The sequence below is a fragment of the Alexandromys fortis genome, unplaced genomic scaffold (assembly GCF_014885135.2).
Source record: "Alexandromys fortis isolate MF-2015 unplaced genomic scaffold, M_Fortis_MF-2015_v1.1 scaffold_256, whole genome shotgun sequence".
Taxonomy (NCBI): domain Eukaryota; kingdom Metazoa; phylum Chordata; class Mammalia; order Rodentia; family Cricetidae; genus Alexandromys; species Alexandromys fortis.
This window is the reverse complement of record NW_026068135.1, coordinates 1,307,803-1,329,340: the sequence shown is the minus strand read 5'-3', so window position 1 is coordinate 1,329,340 and position 21,538 is coordinate 1,307,803. Positions and strand designations below refer to the sequence as shown.

Genomic DNA, 21,538 nt, shown 5'->3' with positions numbered 1-21,538 from the left:
ATGCTTATGCATCTACAGATACTGTTGTTTATCTTTTGTCATTTTGTTGGTCTGCAGTATGACATCCGACAGAAGGCTTTGAAGCTCACGGCAAACAGTATGTATGGTTGTCTGGGATTTTCCTACAGCAGATTTTATGCCAAACCACTGGCTGCCTTGGTGACATGCAAAGGAAGGGAGGTAAATGGCAAAATAAAATTCACATCAATAAATATGTAAATATATGCTGCAATATGGGAGAACTAAGTTTATTACCTGGTTTTTTACAGCTTGAAATATTTCTTGTTTAGAACAAGTTTGAGACAAATAGGCATTTGATTAAGAATTTGTCAGTTCTGCACGTGTGTATGCAATTATTGAATGTTTATATGCCAGGCTTTCCTCTAGGCAATAAAGATTGAGTGTGAGACATTATGTAAAGCTTGTATTTGACCCAGACTTGTGGGGGGAATGGGACGAAAGTAGAGTACCTAAGTTGAAGAGAGGATAATTTGGGAAAACAACTGAATAAGTATAGAACTATTTAGAATGCGTATAATAGAAGTAACATTCTTCTGATAATTCAGATGGTGGCAACCTTGAGAATGTCTGGAGGCTAGCTTAGATTTAGATTGTCATGCTAACATAGGAGCTAATTTTTATTGTTTTAATGGATAGTTTACTATGTAATATGAGAGCAATTTAGAATTCAGGAGAATAGCAGTAGATCCTTATATTTTTTTACTAAGAGGGAGAAAACAAAGAACGGGATCAAAAACTCTGTCTTCTGTGTGTTGTCTTTGAGTAATAAATCTCTAGGCATTTTCAATAAGTTATTGGGCATATGAATCCAGAATTCTAGGTCTGTGTCACAGCTGGAGTTACATACTGACTTGAGGATGACAGATGATAGACCAATTACCATTAAATACTTTCCACTTTATTAACATTTTAAGTTAATCTGCTTTAATGCTTTGTGTAGAGGTTTTTAATTTTGTAATCTGTAAAAACATGGTTATATTAAACATTGAATTCAAGTACATTAAGATACTGATTTCTTGCATTGAATTTAAGGTTTCTTAGTTGAAACATAGTTCACAGTGCTCATATTGAGCATCTGGACTCAAACTCTAGAGTCATGATTGGCAAGCTATCATACTGGCAAATCCCAACCTGTTGTCTGTGTTTTATAACTAAGGTTTTATTGAAATGGAGCCAAGTCCATTCATTTATGTTGTAGAGTTGAGTAGTCAGGATGAAGTCTTCTGTGGTCTGAAAAGCTTAAAATGCTTGTTACTTGGTACTTTCAGGACAACTTAAGAGGGAAATGATTTTTATGTGTGCTATCCATATATAATAGCCTCTAAACACAGGTGCTGGTAAACATTTTTTATTTGGTTATTCCCGATTAGACGAGGAACTGGGTTTTTACATTTATTTAGTTGTAATTAAAATGAATTTAAACGTGAATAGGTAACATGTGGAGAGTGACTACCGTATTGACAAGTAAATATCCAGTCGTGACATGAAGCACACATCATGATATTTCAAGTCATTTTGCTCTTGTTCTTTTGTCTCAGAGATGTGGGTTAGGATACAGAGGAAAAGAACAAGGCATGTATTGAATAATGATGGTGTGTTAAGAGCTGTTTTGTGCATATTTATATCAAAAATACTTCAGAGTCCTTTAGCATATAATGGCATTCTGTTTTGTAGATGAGGCTACCTTGAATTGAATCCGCATTTTCCTGATTCTAAGTCTTACTGTATTTGTGTTCACCTTTAAAGGATAGTTTTTGCAACTGTAGTTCTGCTTTGTCTTCATCCTTATTCCTAGACAGTCATTCTTTCCAATAGCAATTATTACATAACATGGACCTTTTATTTTCTTTTTTACATAAGAAATATATAGATATTTTTAGGGGCTAGTTGAAAGAAAGATGTTTTTGGATTCTCAGGCTAAGTTTACCTCAAAATTATGTAAATTTTGTTTCTGTATATATATATCCAGTGGCTTCTGATAGAATACCATCTTATTTTTGTATTAGGAAATGCACTCACTATGCCCCAACTGGGTGATAATACATAGGTTGACTATTGAGATTGGATCAAGGTTACTCTTAAGTTTCTCACGAGAGGCAATAGTTGACAATTTACTCCCTTGGAGTGTGCCTCTTGCTGTTGAGAAATCCCTGTTGTTACATTTTCTGCATTGGCTCAGAAATCCACAAGCTTAAAAGGGCACCGTTGATAATGATAAGCCCCAAATTTGTCCAATGATCTCTCCAACTCCCCTAATCCATTGTATTTTAGGGGCAGTATTTTCTTTTAGCTAGATTTTTATTAGGGAATTTAAAACTCAAATTTTACTTTTTGTTGTCCAACATATAACAGTAACAGAACTAAGCTAAATTTTTACTTTTTGTTTTATAAAATATACCATTATATATAATAAGTAAAATATAAAACTTCCGAGCTTACTTCACTAAAAAAGAATTTCTGACAAGTTTAGAAATAAATCATGGATTCAAAGTCTTAGTTTCTGTTTTCTTTCTTTTCGTTTTCATCTGTCTTCTTTCCTATATACAATACCTTCTACAGTTGTAGTTATGTCCTTACTGTGAATTTAATGAGAAGCAATAAGTATTGAATACACCTATTCTCTGCCAATTCTTAGTTTGGAAGATCCGAAGATCTCTGTAGAAGTTATTTACTAAAATAATAATGATTGTTAAAATATTGGTAGTAGTTAGTAACACTGACAGATAAATAGTCTAGTGAAAAATCTGTTTTATTTTGCCATCATTTTCCTATATACTGTGGAGTCTTTTGTTTTTAAAGATTTTCATTCATGTTTTGAAACAGAATATGCCATAGGCTGACCTTGAACCCAAGATTTTTAAGTGCTATAATTGCAGGCATACACCTGTCAAGCATTTCTTAATTGTTAAAGAGGTAGGAGGGGTGAATTTGAGAATACTTTTGCATCTTAATAAACTGGTGTTTTGGTCATAAGGTAGAGGGACAAAGTAATGCAATAACCTGAAGATCTTGCAAGGTTTTTGCATTTAAGCTTCCTGTTTTAATTAAAATTAAAGTTCATATAGAAATGAGAAGGGATCCTGGTAACATGCCTTTGTAAAGATTATAAGGGTTTTCATTTCGATATGGAATAATGCACAGTCGGGGGAGTCATAAAATTTTGTGTTTTGGTATGGCCTTGATGTCTTCCCTCCCATATTATTTTTAAGTAGATTTTGTGTGTGCTGAGTTTTGTTGGAATCATGCAGATTTGCCTTTGGTGGCCTATTAATTTCTGTTATGTAATATGGTTGCTAGAATACTTAAGTAATTTCTAGTTGTACTTTTAAAAACAGGTTTATAATAAAAGTATGTCAAATGGACATTAATATTGTCTTTTTACATGTTTTATCTTTCATACTTCATCCCTTCTCACTTCAACTATTCCATAATTTTTAATTGCTTGATATTAGAGGAATTAGTTGCTGTTGAAAGAATTTTATGTAGGAATCTCACAGCATACTAGTTATTCAAAAATAATTGAGCATATCCAGGGAAGAAATATAGAAACTTCATTTATAGACACTTAGATGTTAATATGTAACAATACCATCTGTATTTGTTCTTAGTCTCAATGTGTGTATGAAGAGGCATAAAAAGAGAAATTGGGTAAACCTGAGTGGTAACACTGAGTGGGCACAAATGTTTAAACCATGAAGACAACTATCAAATGTCAAATATCTGCTGTAGTAATTGAAGTGATTGTTCACTAGATGGCGATAGACACCCTAAGATCATTAATCAATTAAAGATATTCTGTGAACAATAATGTAAAGGCCATTTAGTGTCTTAAATATCTTCATATTTTAGATTCTTACTACTTTTGAAAATACTAAATAAAGGCTAAAAGAGATCCAAAGGATTGTAATAGTCTAATAGATTTAGTGTTTAAAATGATGATTTTTACATTGTAAGTTTTATTGATAAGAACAATCATTTAATTTATATTAGCTAATTTTTCCATTAGGTGAATAAATCGTATCTCTGATCACGGAGACACATAACTTTCTGAGTAATAGTACCATAGGTAACTTGAAAGAAAATTGGAAATGTTATGATATGTGATTTTGCCTCTCTAAATACTTTTTTTTCTTAAATTGAGTCATTTAAAACATTTTTAAATGATTTCTAAGCAAACTCATTGTGTAATTGTTAACAACAGAGATATTTGTTCTTATAAAATAATCAATACTTACTCATTAATTTGTTTTTGCCTTCTTTAATATTTGTGTTCTTGAGGAAACAACTTTTGGTCTGGATTTCCGATTGTAATTTCAAATAGTGTGTTCAGGAGTTGACCATGCATTTTTATTTTACTCTCCTGTAGGTTGAGTCATTGCCAGCCTGTTTTCCCAACCACTTGTAGAAGATCTTGTTTTCAGTTATTCAGAACTGAAATCTGTGCAATTTAGAACATGGATCCAAATCATTGTATGAAAACATTACTATTGCAGGGTGAATAATAAAAACCCTGAGACAGATATTTGGGTTCAACCTGAAGATCAGAAAAACAAAGCAGCCAATCACTAGAGAGACTATCTAGGCTGGGCTGTCTGAATTCCCGTGATTGAAGGAGTGCTAGTGAGGAGTACTTGAGAACGGCACTGGCCAAGGCTTTTGCCTTTGTTGCTGTTTGTGATGAAAGAGGATCTTTTAATTATTAAGAGTTCTTGGCTTTTACTTGGAAATAAGTGGGTATTTCAGTTTTCAAATATTTTTCATTAAAAATACCCAAGTTTTTTTATTTTTTTTGAGACGGTGTTTTCTGAGACAGGAGTGTTTATCATTTGGAGATAGCTTCTGGGTTAAGGATGGGGCCATGTGTCCACTTCTTTCAGCCCTTGTACCCCATCTGGTGCAGACCCGTGCAGGCCCTATGCATGCTGCCACAGGCTCTGTGAGTTCAAGTGTGTTGCTTATGTTGATTTAGAGGGCCTTGTTTTCTCTGTTGTTTTTTTTTCTACCCTCACCTGACTTCCATCCCCTGTGCTTCTTACCCTGTCTCTACCTCCTGTTTCCCAGAGTTCCCTGAGACCCGAGGGGAGGAATTCAATGCGATAATCCCTCCATGGTCTCCCACTCTCTGCATAATGTCTGGCTAGGGGCCTTTGTGCTTGTTCCCATCTGCTGCAGGAAGAAGCTTCTCTGATGCTGGTTGAGGAAGGCACTGCTCTACACGTATAGAAGGATGTTGTTAGGAGGCACCTTCTCTTATGATGGCTAAGCAAGGCACTGATCTATGCGTATAGCAGTATGTTGTCAGGAATTACTTTATTGCTACCTTCTTTTAGAACAGTAGTATTTGGTTTTACCCTAGGTCCTAGGCTGTCAATGTCAGGTATAGGTTCTATCTTTTGGAGTGGGCCTTAAGTCAAATCAGATATTGGTTGGTTACTTCCACAATCTTTGTGCCATCATTGCACTAGCTTATCTTGCAGGCAGGACACCATTGTAGATCAAAGGGTTTGTGACTGGGTTGGATTTCTCTTTTGTTAGTGTCCAGAGTACCTTCCTGTACCAAAGATGCTAGCACCTGTGAGTGAAAGCTCTGTGTAGGCACTATTTCACTTCCCCATATTCTATGAGTTCAACTTCTCCACATTCAGTGAGTTTTATAGGCGTTATCTTCAGCAGTGGGGCCTTCCCATCCGCTTATAGAGAGCAACCTATAGTCTTGACAATAGCCTGGGTTGTTTGGTATTCCAATGGGACCCGTTTGGTCAAAAATTCAATTAGATGTAACTCAGTTCCATACTGGAGGCTTCATTTAATGACAAATGCTAGCCATCCGAGCTCTGTCTCCATTATTTGGTGATTTAATTTAGATCACCTTCATATATGTTTATATTTTAGAAACTTCTGCATTATATTTCTATACAATCTATCAAATGGCCCATGATTTTAGTTGGCCCTCTCTGTATTTTCTCTCTCGTCTTCCTTGTCTCTTCCCCTCTTCCATTTGATCCTCTACTTCCAGCTCCCCTCCCCATTCATCCATAACCATTTATTCTATTTTCCTTTTTTTTTAAAGGGAGATCTCTTTCTCCCTCGCCCTGCCTGGACCCTTACTCTATACCTAACCTCTAGTTCTACAGGTTGTAGCGTGGTTATTCATCATTGCATATCCTATTTGTCTTTCTGGATCTGGGTTACCTTACTCGGTGATTTTTTTTTTCCTAGTTCCATCCATTTTCCTGCAAATTTCATTTTTAATAGCCAAATAATACTCCATTGATTTTCTTTACCTATTCTTCTGTTGAAGGACATCTAGATTGTTTCCAGTTTCTGGCTGTTACGAATTGAGTAGCAATGACCATGGTTGAGTAAGTGTCTCTGTGGCAGAATGAAGCTTCCTTTGTGTATATGCCAAAGAGTTGTATAGCTGGGTCTTGAAGTAGACCAATTCCTATCTTACTGAGGAACCACCACACTGATTTTTGTAGTGGCTGTGTAAGTTTGCATTTCCATCGGCAATGAATAAGTATTCCCTTTACTTGCATATCCTCAGTAATGTGAGCTGTCACTTATGTTATTGAGTTTGGCCATTCCCAGTGGTGTAAGATGAAATCTCAAAGTACTTTTATTTCTATTTACCTGGTTATTAAGGATGTTGAATATTTCTTTAAGTGTTTTCTCAGACATTTGAGTTTCCTTTCCTTTTTTATACCCTATTTTTTAATGTGGTAATTTCTTTTCTTGCTACCTAGATTTTGGAGTTCTTTATATATTTTGGATATTAGCCCTTTATAGGATGGGTACTTGGTAAAAAATATTTTTCCATTCTGTAGACTGTTGTATTGTCAGAATGACAGTGACCTTTGTGGTACAGAAGCTTCTCAGTTTCATGAGGTTCCATTTGTTAATTGTTGATATTATTGCTTGTGTTAATAGTCTTCTGTTCTGAAAGTCTTTTCTTGTCACTGAGTTCAAGGTTATTAGGTCCAGTGTATCTGGTTTCATGTTGAGGTCTTTGATCTACTTGTACTTGAGTTTTGTGCAAGGTGATAAATATGGGTTTATGTACATTCTTCTACATTTAAACATCTAATTTGATGAGTACAATTTACTGAAGATGCTGTTATTTTTCCAGTGTGTACTTACGCCTTCTTTATAAAAAATTAGGACTCTGTAGGTGTGTGGATTTATGTCTGGGTCTTGAGTTCAATTCTGTGGATCAATGTGTCTGCTTTTGTGCCAATACCATGCAGTTTTTATTGCTGTGGCTCTGAAGCAGTTTTTGAGGTTGGAGTTGGTGATACTTCCAGCAATTCTTTAATTGCTCAGTATTGTTTTAGCTATTAAGGGTTTTTTTTTTATATGAATCTGAGAATTGCCCCTCTTAGTTATGTGAAGAATTGTATTGTAATTTTGATGTGGATTGCATTGAATCTGTAGATTACTTTTGGTAAGGTGGCTAATTTTATTATACTAATCCTACTGCTCCATAAGCTTGGGCGATCTTTCTGTCTTCTGATATGTCCTTCAGTTTCTTTTTTCAATGTCTTAAAGTTTTCATCATAGAAGTCTTTCACTTGCTTGGTTAGAGTTGCCTCAAGATATTTTATGTTATTTGTGGCTATTTTGTTTCCCTGATTTCTTTCTCAGTCAATTGTCATTTGTATATTGGAGGGCTACTGAATTTTTGAGTTAATTTTGTATATAGCTACTTTGCTGAAAGTGTTTATCAATTGTAGGGGTTGCCTGGTGGTATTTTTAGTTGCACTTATGTATATATCATCTGCAAATAATTGTACTTTGATTTCTTTTTTTCCAATTTGTAGCCCCTTGATTTTTTTTCATATTTCTGTTGTCTTGTTTCTTTAGCTAAGCTTCAAGTGCTATATTGAATAGGTGTGGAAAGAGTGGACAACCTTGTCTTGTTCCTGATTTCAGTGGAATTGCTTTGAGTTTCTCTTCATTTAATTCAATGTTTGCTATAGGCTTCCTGTTAACTGACTTTATTATGTTTAGTTATGTCCCTTGTGTCTCTGATCTCTCCAGGACTTTTATCGTTAAGGGGTACTGGGTTTTGTCAAAGGCCCCTCTCCTCACTTCTTTGAGATAGGATCTTAATATGTAGCTTAAGCAAGCCGAACTTAATCTTCAGCCTATATTCACTATCTCCTGTCTCTGCTTTCTTGCTATTGGGATTAAAAGTATGTGATACTATCGTTGTCTTAACTTTATCCAAGATATCGAATTCCCAAGTTCCCATTTCTTTTATTTTTTGTTACAAGCAGGATTATAGTAGATAATGTGACATGTATAAGATTTTATTTACCATAATAAGCTAAATTCTGTCACATGTTTAACAAGACCCACAACACAATTCCTTCTCAGTCACAGGTTCAGATGGTAATCTAGAGATTGATATGCAGTTTTGTCTTTGAAATTTGTTGTTTATTTTTCAAGGATTTTGCACTTATCATGTATTTATAAATATACTCACATAATTCTTATTATTCCATGTTTTTGTCAACACTTGTTATTATTTGGGTTTTTTTTTTTTGTTTACTTGGTTTGTTACTGTGTCTCTCTGGGTACCCCACACTGCTGTTTTTCCCAGGGCAATCTTGAAATTGTCATCCTCTTAACCTTAGCCCCTTAAGCACTACAATTATAAATTTGTGCTACCATACCTAGATAGAATTTTTTGGGGGGTTTTTCAAGGCAGGGTTTCTCTGTGTAGCCCTGGCTGTTCTGGAACTAGCCCTTGTAGACCAGGCTGGCCTCAAACTCACAGAGAGATCCGCCTGCCTCAGCCTCGCAAGTGCCTAGATTAAAGGTGTGCGCCACCACGGCCCAGCCAAATTTTTATTTTAAGCCAGTCTCATTAGTGTTAAGTGTTATCATGTGATTTTAATTTTTGTTTCCTTAATTAAGAGTTGAATCTCTTTTCATGTTTATTAATTCTTTTTATATTGAGGATTCTTTTTTTTTTTTTTTTGTTTTTCGAGACAGGGTTTCTCTGTGGTTTTGGAGACTGTCCTGGAACTAGCTCTTGTAGACCAGGCTGGTCTCGAACTCACAGAGATCTGCCTGCTTCTGCCTCCCAAGTGCTGGGATTAAAGGCGTGCGCCACCACCGCCCTCTTTTTATATTGAATTGCCTATGTGAACACAGATGTCTTATTTTGTTTCATTGTAGGTCTCTTACTGTTTCTTAGGTATTCAAAAACCGAATCACATTTGGTTATTTGTATTAAAATTAGTCTGGCTTGTTCTTGCTGCTTTTTTATGGTCTTTCACTGTGAAGAAACATCTATTTTTTTTAACACTATATATTTGATATTTTTCTTTTCACTTTCTAAGCTTATTCTGAAAATACATTTTTCTCCTCCAATGACAAATATTGTCCTAATTTTTTCTAAATATTGCAAAACTTGGCCTTTTTTATTTAGATCTTTAGTCTTGCTGGAGATTGTTTTGAGGATAACTTAGTGATCTAATTATATTTGTCTGGTTTCTTCTTTGTGGCTCTATTGAACTTATTTCTGTATGCCAGGGATTGGCAGACCTATTTGCCTATTTTTTTAAAAAATAAAATTTTATTGGGGCGCAATCATACCCATTTATCTTTAACTGTATTTATATCAAACTTTGGAGTTGAGTAATTGCCACAAAGCCTAAAATATATATTATTTACCACTGTACAGAAAAATTTTGCCACCTTCTGTGGCAAAAGATAATTTTTTTGTAATGTAAGAGTGACTCATTTCAAACATAGTCAGGCATGATTGGTGAAAATATAGGAAATTATACTGAAGGTATTAAAAAGGAAGAATCAATCTTTTGGTCATAAGAAATTACAGATGCTGTAGGCTCTTTAAATATAGCCTGAAGTGAAATTATAGCCTTAAAAATGTATGTTTTGTCACCTAGAATACAGCAGATTGGGACATTTTCTTGCTGGCCCAGACCTATGGAAGCTAAAGGTGGTAGAAGGAAGAGTTCTTATTCTGTCTTCAGAATTGTAATAGCTACTGTTAAGAGTTCTTTTGACATTCTTATTAACATTTTGACTTTTTAAAGATTTATTTGTAATTGTGTGTGTGTGTGTGTGTGTGTGTGTGTGTGTGTGTGTGTGTGTGTAGGAGGAGGAGGAGGAGGAAAGGCTCATTTGCACAGGTTCCAGTGCAGGCAATGCCAAATATCCCTGGGATTAATAGGTAGTTGTGAGTCACTTGACGTGGGTACTGGAACCAAACTGAGGTCCTCTTCAAGAGTAGTATCAACTCTTAACTGCCGAGCCAGTCCCCATTTTCATTTTATTTTAGGACAGTCTTATAATTAGCACGTGATCGTCTGAGATTTGGTATGTATGTATCCCAGGCTGCCTTATAGTGCCTCCCCAGGGTTAAGTATTAACAGATACATGGCACTGTGCCTAGTTCTTGATTTTAAAAAAGAAAAAACAAACCGGGTGGTGATGGCACAAGTCTTTAATCCCAGCACTTGGGAGGCAGAAGCAGGTAGATCTCTGTGAGTTTGAGGTCAGCCTTGTCTACAGAGTGAGTTCCAAAGCTACAGAGAAACCCTGTCTTGAAAAACAAAATCAATACAAAACAAAACAAAAACAAAACTATTAGATTAATATGAGAATTTCTTAGAGAGCTAAAATGAAGGCTTAGTGCACTTTTGCAGATTATAATTCATGTTAGAAAAATAGTATTTTTTGATGATTATAGGTTACTCTTCATGTTTGAAGTTGTTTGCATTATAAAATTCAAAGACAAAGAAATTTGTTTTTGGCATATTTTAGGGATGTTAGGTTCTATATTCTTTGTAGTTCTCTAGAACTGATAATATATATTGTCAGGACTTTTTTTTATTTTTACTCTACTAGTTAGTTCAGAATTTGTGGTAATTTATATGAAATGCAGTAAAAGTGTCCTTAGCATAAACTTGTCTAGGTTCTTATGTACAGTTAAATTTTTTAGAAATAATTGTCTGCCATCAAATAAGTGGTGTCTTAACTGCAGGTCGTTTGTATTGGTATATTGTTCTAAACCTTTGCTTTTTTACTTGCTGTATCCTTTCTAAAAATTGGTGAAAGTAATGTTGCTAAATGTCAAGTTGAGAAGAGGAGGCTCTTTGAAAACACTCCCTGAGAGGCTAGTACAGATTATGACAACTTAGATTTTTAATAATTTGTGAGAAATTTAGTGACAAAAATTAGAGTAAATCTGTCTGGTTGTAGCTCAGTGGTTGTATGTTTACCTTGCTTATTCAAGTCCCTTCCTTCAACCCCCATAACTGCAAACAAAACAAAGCCATTGCATTTTTATATAAACTTATTGCAATAAACAGTATACACTTAAACATAACTAATACATATATATTAGTCTCTGATATAACACAACATTGCGTTTATAGAAATAAATAAGTGGGCTACACTTAGGCTTCATTTAAAACAATCCCTATAATTTAAAACACTGAGTACTTCTTTCAAAGTAGCCCAACAAAGAAAAAAATGAGTCAATACAAATGTAGCATGACTTTCTTTTTTTTTGTTAGTAATAGTTAGAAATCAGCACCTCTAGTTATTCATTAATTTTAAAGATCAAGTCTAGGAGATTACAAGCTGCACACATGTGGGAAGAGAAAGACTGGTTTGAACCTTATCTGACTGAGGTCACCTGTGCAATAGAGCTGTTTTTGTGAATGTAAGAAGGCTTCATCAAGAAGACCACTTAGGAACTTTCTCATTTTTTTCTTTTGCATTTAGTTAAGTTTTTCATAATTTCTACATAATTGTCTAACCTGAGCTTTGAAGAATTCAGGCATGGGCCCATATGCCAGTATCTTTATCAGAAAAGGGGGATCCTTCTTCTACTGCCAACCGATTCCAATGTATTAATGCATGGTCTCAGCTTTCTAGTTGTGGTTGGCCTCTCCAGGCTTTCATTCATGAATTTTATATATTCTCAGTTGAAATTGTGCCCTTTCCCAACTATATATTGGATTTTCTATTATTAGATTTCAACCTACATGTGTTTGTGTCCTACCTATTCCACGTCCCATGCAGGGATCTTTGTTTGTCCTCACTCTTAGGTCATGTTCATCTATGTGCTTCTGCAATTATAGATGGGTTGATATGGAGGTGATACTTTTTTATGTAGAGTCTTGATATTTAAGCCTGTTTTGAGTTTATAAGAATAGCCAGTATACTCAGTACAAGAAAATGGGTACCTTGTACATTTGTAGTAAGTAGTTTTATTTGAGAAGGCACAAATGGAATACTTTTGCTATGATATTTTGACCTTAGAATTACAGAAAACATTTGGACTGTGAATATGGGTAAGAGAGAAATAGTATCAGACTGGCTGCATGTCATTGTTACTGATCCCTGAGATTAAATTTTGTTATATTGACTCGAATCACATAGATCATGACCGTGGAAATCTCTTTCTTTCTTCTCCAATCTTCTTTAGAATGAATGACTCTCTGTTAACTTAAATTCATCCCATTTTCTGCATATGTGAACATTTTATTTCAGCCTATTTTGGTCTATGTTTCTTTTTTCACAATCTGTGTGTTATTTGACAGGTGTTCTAAAGCTCCTTACTTTGGCAGCAAACCAAGATGACAGAGCAGTAATGATTTCAAAAGTGCTGTTCCCTCCTTGTTAACAGACAAAAAGAAAAGTGTGAAGTTATTAACCACTGTTCACCAATGTCATGGAAACTGGAGTAGAGTTAATTGTCTGTTTCTTTAGTCAGTCTGTATAGGCTATTTCCTGACTAATATTATTTAGAAAAGAGGGAGTGACATAGATGTTTTTCTCTCCCATACCCCCTCTTCTTTTCACAAGTTTATTTAAATCAAAGTAAAAAAATTTCTGAAAATCCGAAGTATTGATCTTTGATTCCACATAGGCTTTTCTTTCCTTATTTGTCATGTAAGATTTATGAATGACATGATAGCACCCAATAACCTTAAGAATTTCACATGCCAGGGTATTTGCAACTATAATGTAAATGATATCCTTACACTCTACTTCTGCCACACAGAGTATGTTTATTACTAATTGGAAGAACTTACTTTAGGCAGCCTGTACTGTCTGATGACTTTAACTGCTTTTTCGTAATAGTGTAATCAGACCCATTTAAGTTATCTCCATGTTAACAAAACAAACTTATTGTGCTTATAACTCATGGCTGGCTGATTGAGCAGATACTACCAGACTATTTTTCACTGGGCAGTATGAGCCTGTGCTGTTTTGCCAGATCATAAATAGTGTTTTAGAAAGCAGTGAGAGTTTTGTTGTTGTTGTTGTGTGTGTGTGTGTGTGTGTGTGTGTGTGTGTGTGTGTGTGTGTATAAGTGGTTTGAATTTAAGCCAGAGATTCCTGGGCCCTATATAGTCATTCTTTTCGTAATTTTATACTTCCTTTCCCATTCAGTGCTAACATTGATTTGTACAGCTGTCCTTGTTTCCTTTTTATTACTTCTTGTGGTTGAATTGACTTGAATGTCTTTTCAACTTAAATGTAGTAGAATCTCTAAATCTAAAATTTCCCTTAGAGAGTTCCCTCCTCTTTTAAAAAGCAGTATGAAGTAGACTGTAATAGTAATGTGAATCCCTGTTCATATTTTTTAAAGAACAGCAAAGCACAAATGCTTTCTAGAAATGGCTTATTTGCTGTCTTTGGAATTCTTCTCATTGCTAAGTTTTTATATATTTAGGGGTGGCAATTACCTATTTTATTGCCTTTTTTAATACTTAAAATAAGGTTTGTATTTTCAGGGTAGTGATGGAATTTATGTGCCTTAATGCTAAATGCTAACTGAGGATAGAACTGGAGCAAGTATATTAAGTTTCTTTCATAGTTTGAAGTGTCAGACATTTGTCTATATTTATTTCAGGGGCCCTTTGCTACTGCCAACATAGAAACAAGTTACATTTTCAGCCCCCTGTAGGAAGGTAGTGTGTTTTCCCATGGAAAAGAGTGATAGTTGCTGTGAGGAATATGTGCATAGTCTATTAATAATGTACATTGTTCTTGAAGCCATATGTCATATTTTTAAGCACTGTTATACAGGGTAGAGCACATGTTCTATTTCTGCTGGACTTTGTGGCACAATACAATGGACAGATGGTAATTTCATTATAGGAAAAAAATCTTGATATTTCTTTTTTAATAGTGTTCTGACTGGGGAAATAATTTATTTTCAGAAGGAGGACTTAGAGTAGATGATATACTTAATTCAGTTGCTCGTTATTGCCTTATAGTCAGAAATTCTTGAAGTAATATTTACTGAATGTATATCACTTGAGAAATGGAGACAAATGACATTACTTGTGACCCACAGGCATGAGATAAAATAAGAGCAAGAGCTTTGGAGACTAGACTCATAATAACTTAATAATAAACAAGAGAAGGATTTTTATTTATTTTCATAGGCACAAAAATCCAAACAGATGTACTCAAGGAATTCGTGGAATATATATCTAGGGTACTACACTAACCCACTCATTTGCATGGTGGGACTTTGAGCAAGTGATTCAGCCTCTGCATTTTCTTTTGTCAGTGGGGGATAGGTGAGCATGATTATTTTATAGTAGGCTGCAGGTGCGAAGTATTTTATTTTAGTGTAGTTCATTGTCTTGTTTCTCATGGAAACCCAGAGGAAGCAATCACGCAGGATGTTGAACACCTACTAGGTGATAGACTTGGTGTTGGAAAGACAGTGGTAAATTTTAAGTATTCAAGATTAATGGCCAAATGTACATTTATGCAACTGAAGAAAAAAGATGCAAAGAAAAGAAACATAAATGCTAATGGCAATGACCCATAGCATTGAATGAAAAATTAAAGGATTTGTGAGCCCAGGGAATTTGAGCTGAGATTTAGAGTGTGGATCAAAGTGAACTAAGTGAAAATTTTTATGAACAAACATTACAGGATGAGAGATACCATGTGTAAGATCCTGTGGTGGATTGGAAGTATGGCTGAGTTAGAAGGTTAAGAGTGGAGGGGTGTATCAGAAGCTTCTTCTTGCAGTAGATGGGAATTAACACAAGAACCCACAAGCGTGTGATGTGCAGAGAGAAAACCTTTGGAGCACTGAGCCCTAAATAGGTTTTGTCAAAGCCTTCCCCCTTAAGGCTTAGGGATCTGTGTCGAAGAACAAGCAGAAAGATTGTTAGGTGGTGAATGACTCCAAGGATATAGCATCTTCCAGATATATCAGGACTGATAATGAACTCACAGAGACTGTAAGCACATACATATAGACGAGACAAAGTCCCAGGACAGAGAAGAGAAAACAGACACAAAGTCCCACCCCTAACCAAGAAGTTACTGGTAATGATACTCGCTGGTGGGATACTGGGTATATCAACCACACTCCAGGACAAACCTCATGCCCAGGAGTAATTGGATAACACAAAATGAAATCCATGGTGAATGTGTGTGTGTGTTGTGGGCTTTTTGTTTGTTTTTTTGTCATTTTTTAATCTTAGTTTTTGTGTTGACTTATTTTTTTAAGAGAGAGAGTTGGGTTGGTAGGGAGGTGGCATGGATATCTGAGGAACTAGAGGAGGAGGCAACACGATCAAATATATTTATGAAAAATTTTAAATAAAAAATAGTAGAGCAAGTGGCTGGAGAGATGCCTCAGTGGTTAAGCGCACTGGCTGCTCTTGGAGAAGAGGTTAATTCCCAGGACTCGTAGTAATCTCTGACTTCTGTTCCTGGGGATACCATGTCTTCTTGATAGGCACTCCAAGTAATTGATTCACAGACATACAGGCAGGCAATGCACACATCTACATAAAATAAAAGTCTAAAAAAGACCGAAGGAGGGGAAACTAATTAGTAGACTGTTCTCAGAATATTCTATGCAGCATACATTAGTAACTTCACTGGAATGAGAACAGTTGGTGGGGAAAAGAATATAAGAAAGATATAAGAAAAACAACCAGTAAAAAATGATGTTCAGGTCTTGTTTAGGCAGCCATGTTGATGAGACTTCCCTGGTGTAGCCAACCTCTCTGACATTTATAGAGACAATCTTGCAGCAAACTTCTTATTCTTCTGACTCTTAAAATCTTTCTGCAATGGCCTTTGAGCTTTAGTTGCAGGAATTGTGTTGTAGATGTGTCATTTGAGACTGAGTACGACATGATGTCTTGTTTTCCGTAGTTTGAGTCCTTGGGGTTTTCTGTAATGGTCTCCATTCTAAGAGAAGTTTCTTTGAGGATGTACATGTAACAACAACAAAAAAAAAGAGTCCACAGATTTTTGAGACCAAGCGGATATTAGGAGGAGTAGGGGGAGGGAAAGAAAATGAAGAAATGATATCAATTATAATTTCAAAACTAAAATCTATAAATGTCAAAGGCTTGGTGACTTAGATATAGAGTTTAGGGTAAAATAGATTATTAAGGTCAGCTCCTGGCTTTTTGCACGTAATTGGTAGGACTGAAGAAGTACTGATGATCAATTTTAGGACATGACAAAGGAAAAATGAACAGTTTGACTTTGAACATGTTAAATTTCAAGAAATATTGTTATTTTAATTGACATAATTATATATACTTTTTGAGTAGAATATGACATTTCAATATAATATATAACAACCAGGGCAAGACTGTTGGCATTCTTAGTACTGTAGGTATTTATTATTTGTGTTGTCGACGTTCCAAATTCTTTACTAGGTAGTTTGGAACATTCAATTAATTCTTGTCAACCATGTTACCCTACTGTGCTATAGAATGTTAGAATTTATTCCACCTGACCAATTGTATTCTGTAATGGACATGATAATTTGTAGTGTCAAGGTATAAGTTTGGGACTCAGGGATATGTGTAAACTGAGACTGCTTTTCTGTTTCCCAGCCACCCAGACCCAAATAATCACACAGAAATTATATTAATTACAACATGGTTTGGCCAATAGCTTAGCCTTATTCCTAACTAGCTCTTACATCGTAAATGAACGCATTTCTCTTAATCTGTATATCACTGTGAGGCTGTGACCTACCAGTAAGGTTCTGGTGTTCTCCTTCGGTAGCTACATGGTGTCTCTTTTACTCTGCCTACTTTCTATACATCTGTTTGGATTTCCCGTCTAGCTTTATTCTGCCCTGCTATAGGCCAAAACAGATTCTTTATTAACCAGTAGTAATAAAATATATTCACAGCATACAGAGGAGAATCCCACATCAGATATTTAGAAAGAAATAATTGATAAAATTATTTTTTTTTTGGGAAAAAAAAAACAAAGGAAAGTGGGTATAGAACTGAGGCATAAGGGTCCACAACTTGGTGGTGTTGGAGGGAGGGCTTAGAATTAAGCTGTATATAAAAATACAGCCAGAGAAGGGTTAAAGTAAGTCAAGGAAGAATGTTTCATGGGGGTAGGTCGTGATTAGTTGTCACAGAGAAGCAGCGTTGATTGCTTTGAAAAATTTCCACCAAATTAGGGACAGGGCTATGATAGATATCTTCTCGTTAGTGCTTCAGTTTGATGGGAGTCATGACAGTGAAGCTGAATTGCTGTACTAAGACATTAGAAGTTTTGGCTTATGCCTAAGAAGTTTGAGTGAGGGAAAGTTGTAGAACAAATTAACTGTTGGGCTGAGTTGAAGTCCAGGCTCTGCCCCACAGGCTTCAGACACCCTCCTCTTTTACTCAACACCTTCTCTGTCCAGGCTCTGCTTCTTCCTGGGTTGGTTTAGAACTACTGATGAACTATTTAACCTCTCTGAGCCTCAACTTCCATTTTTAATAAGGGTAACTTAATACCCATTGGGGTTGTTGAAGAATTAAATGAGTTAATGCCTTGGGGTTCTATTACTATGATAAAACACCATGACCAAAAGCAGTTTAGGGAAGAAAGGGTTTGTTTCAGCTTATAATTGTTGTCTGTTAAGAGGGAAGACAGATCAGGAACCTAGAGGCAGGAACAATTTGAGAGACTATGGAGGAGTACTGACTGCTTTAATGGCTTGCTTCCTCATGTCTTGCTTAGCTTGCTTTCTTAGACAGCCCAGGACCATTCAAAGGTGGTAGCACCCAGTCAGCTGGGTACTCCCACATCAATCTTCATGAAAAGGAGCTGAAGAAAAAAAGACTTTTTTATTAGGCTCTTTTATAACTTGGACTATGGATCAAAGGATGACAGGAACTAACTGTGCTTAGTTAATTATGGTCTCTTTCCATACCTATAGCAGCATTACTGTATATTATAGAACTTTAGAGGTGGATGATTTAATGTGTAAATGCCACCTAGTTTTTGGCTTTTACTTTTGGTAGGCATAGACTGTCAACTAGACATAGAGGAAAGTCATCTGATCTTTGAGACAAGGCTGCTTAAATCAATTAGTATTTTAAAATTTTCACTTAATAGAGATTATTGATAGAGATTCTTTGCTTTCTGGGTCTTCTTTGAAGCTTTTGGATGTTATTTTTTTCTATTATAGATCTCGCTAAGTTGCCCAGGTTTCCCCAAAGTCATTATCTTCCTGCTTCAACCTCTCAAATACTGGGTATATGCCACCATACTTGACTATCACTGTCTTCATGTTTGTCTGTTTGAATTTACATGTGCCAACAAAAGAGTAGTAGTGGGAAACTTCTTCAAATTAATGTTGTTGTTGTAATCATACTTTGGGCATCTTTGCTAGCACATGATATGTCATTTATTCTTTGAGAAGTGTGTAAGCCATTTATTTGTTACTAATTTGAACCACTGTAGTTATGTGGAGGTGGTATTAGCGGGTAACAAATAGAATAATAATCAGGTATTATGCTATTGCTTCCTTGATTGTTCTTTTTTATTTCTGGAATGTAGTAGTTCTCCCCCTCACCTCAATGTGGCCCTTGACTTATATTTGGTGGCAGTTATGATAAACTCAAAAATAGAATTAAGATCCGGTCTCCCCCTCCACTTATAATAGTATTTTAATAGTTAAATTAAGAAGAATAATAACTGAAATAACTTTAGCATTTGATCTTTATCTGATATCATTTTAAGTGTTTTACACTAACAATAAAACACTACTAAGATAAATAAACTGAGTCCAGAATCCCTTCTCTATTTGTACAAAATGTAGAAGTCATTTCATTGTGAGATTCATGAACAATAGTTTTTTTTTTATTTAAAAAATGTGGTTTCTATTCACTGAAGCTTGTGGAGGTGGAGGAAAAGTTTCACTTATTAAGTGAATTGCACTGAGCTGAGAAAACCTGTACGGGTATAGGATGTTTTTACCTGCCCCTTTCATGAAAGCTTTATCCTAATCCTAATGATAGAAACCAGTTCTTAATTGTGTTATATCTGGATTTGATTATGATACCATTTAATTGGGGCTTTGTGCTATTAACTGTTTTATTTTTTATTGTTAATTACTTTATTATTGAGAGAGAGACACACACATAGAACCCATGTGCCATGGTGCGCTTGTAGAGGTCTACCATGGCTTCCAGGGATCAAATTCGGGCCATCAAGTGTTCACAGCATGTGATTTTACCTGTTGAGTTATCTCTCTGGCCCTAACACCATTTTAAAGAGGAGGAAACCTGAAAGTGTAGGTGTTTTGTCCAAAGTCCCAGTGCTAGTGAATAATGGAACTATGGTTCAATTTCTTTGAGACAGCATTGCTCTGTGCTGCCTTGGCTATCCTGGAACTCACTAGAGCAGGCTGACCTAGAGTTTACAGAAATCTACCTGCCTCTGCCTTCCAAGTGCTGGGATTAAATGCATGTGCCACCACTGCCCAGACAGTTGGTTCATTCTTAACTGCCATGCTATATTGGTTGTGTTTTCTTAGAGTTTATCTATGTCAGAGGTGTTAGAATGTTGGAAGAAATAGTGTCATGTATTCACAGTGCTGGCAACCATTTTTGTTGTTTTTTTTTTTTTACAAGGGTGTGGGTTGTATTAGCATGTGTCATCCTTGATCAGTTAGTATTTACTATTACTTTATAGATCCTCCCCCCCCAGATTGATTGTTTTTATTTCCTTTGATGCCAATTATAAGGAAAACTGAAGGATTATAATTAATGAGGCCTTGAAATGGAATTCTTACAGGAACAAAGATTGGGAAAGGATACAAGGGTGAAAAGATGAGGGAAGTGGAGGAATGCTTCCTTCTGTCACATTATGTCCTCAGGAATTAAATGCCATCATTGATGTCCACACCTGAAATCTTGAAGGGTTCAGGAACATTTGTTTTTGTAGCTTGTTTGTGGCGTGCTTTAGCTAATGTAATGGTGAAGGTCATAGTTTGTTTGCCTTAAGCAGAATAAACAAATGTATCCAGAAAATTTATTCATGTAATCTTTGCTTGATGAGCAGAAGCAAGAGGAGTTGTTTAAAACAAATGAAGGAGATAAAACCTCCCCTAACTTTTATTTACCAATCAGATTGCAAAGGAAAAAAATAGCCTATTTTTAGACTGAGGCTCCAATTATGCTAAGTCTTGAAGATAATTAAACAGTCTGACACAAAAGAGCGTGGTGACGCAAGTTTGTGTGGTGAAATTTCAAGACACTGACTTTTAAGGATTCTACACAGTGAATATTAAGCTCCTAAAGTGTTTGTTGCCTGGAAATAGTGCTTTAATCTTTTACTGCAGTGTACTAAAGTGTACCTGTGTGATGATTTGTTTCTATCTCTGTCATCTATCCCTCTGTCCTATCTTTGACCTCTTAATGTGTTAAAGCTACCAAGTCATATTCTTTCTTGTTAATAGGGCCTGTTGCCTTCCTGTCTTTGCCATTCTAATTTTTCTTAATGTTATACATAGTAGAGTTCCAGGTTTTTTCTAATTAGTTTTTTTAGATTAATTATATGCCTTTTTTATTAGAAAAGATGTATTGAATATGGAGGAATGTTGCCAGAATGTATTGAAATGGCAAAAGAAACAGTGTATGGGGTCTGTTTTGTAATGACTTACAGCTGCAGTCATGTGATCACTGATATAGTAGAAGGCATTTTGAAAGAAAAAAGAAAAAAACAAAGAAATAATGAAGTACTTTCATTTACATTATCAGAAGTGTCATGAAAAATACATAAATTCTAGCCTTGAATCGAGCTAGTTCCAGGAGAGGCTCCAAAACCACAGAGAAACCCTGTCTCGAAAAACCAAAAAAAAAAAGAATCATTAGATCTTACTACAAAAGCCTGTATGCCACAAAACTGGAAAATGCAAAAGAAATGGACATTTTTTTAGATAAGTACCATTTACCAAAGCTAAACCAAGACCAGGTGAACGATCTAAATAGACCGGTTAGTAGCGAAGAACTAGAAGCTGTTATCAAAAATCTCCCCTCCAAAAAAAGCCCAGGACCAGATGGCTTCAATGCAGAATTCTACCAGAACTTCCAAGAAGAGCTAATACCTATACTCCTTAATGTATTTCACAATATAGAAACAGAAAAGTCATTGCCGAATTCCTTTTATGAAGCTACAGGTACCCTGATACCAAAACCACACAAAGACCCAACCAAGAAAGAGAATTACAGGC

At 35.5% G+C, this 21,538-nt stretch overlaps 1 protein-coding gene across 3 annotated transcripts in view; it reads left to right on the top strand.

Moving 5' to 3' along the window:
• The window catches only part of Pola1 (DNA polymerase alpha 1, catalytic subunit), a 313,417-nt gene that overhangs the window by 55,649 nt on the left and 236,230 nt on the right, over positions 1–21,538 (top strand). For all 3 annotated transcript variants that reach the window (XR_007589312.1, XM_050126455.1, XM_050126456.1), the window contains exon 26: positions 58–180. Coding sequence is in view for 2 of the 3 variants with exons in the window: in XM_050126455.1 (XP_049982412.1) it covers positions 58–180 (123 nt within the window). In the remaining variant the exon portion in view is untranslated. The remainder of the gene's footprint in view (positions 1–57; positions 181–21,538) is intronic.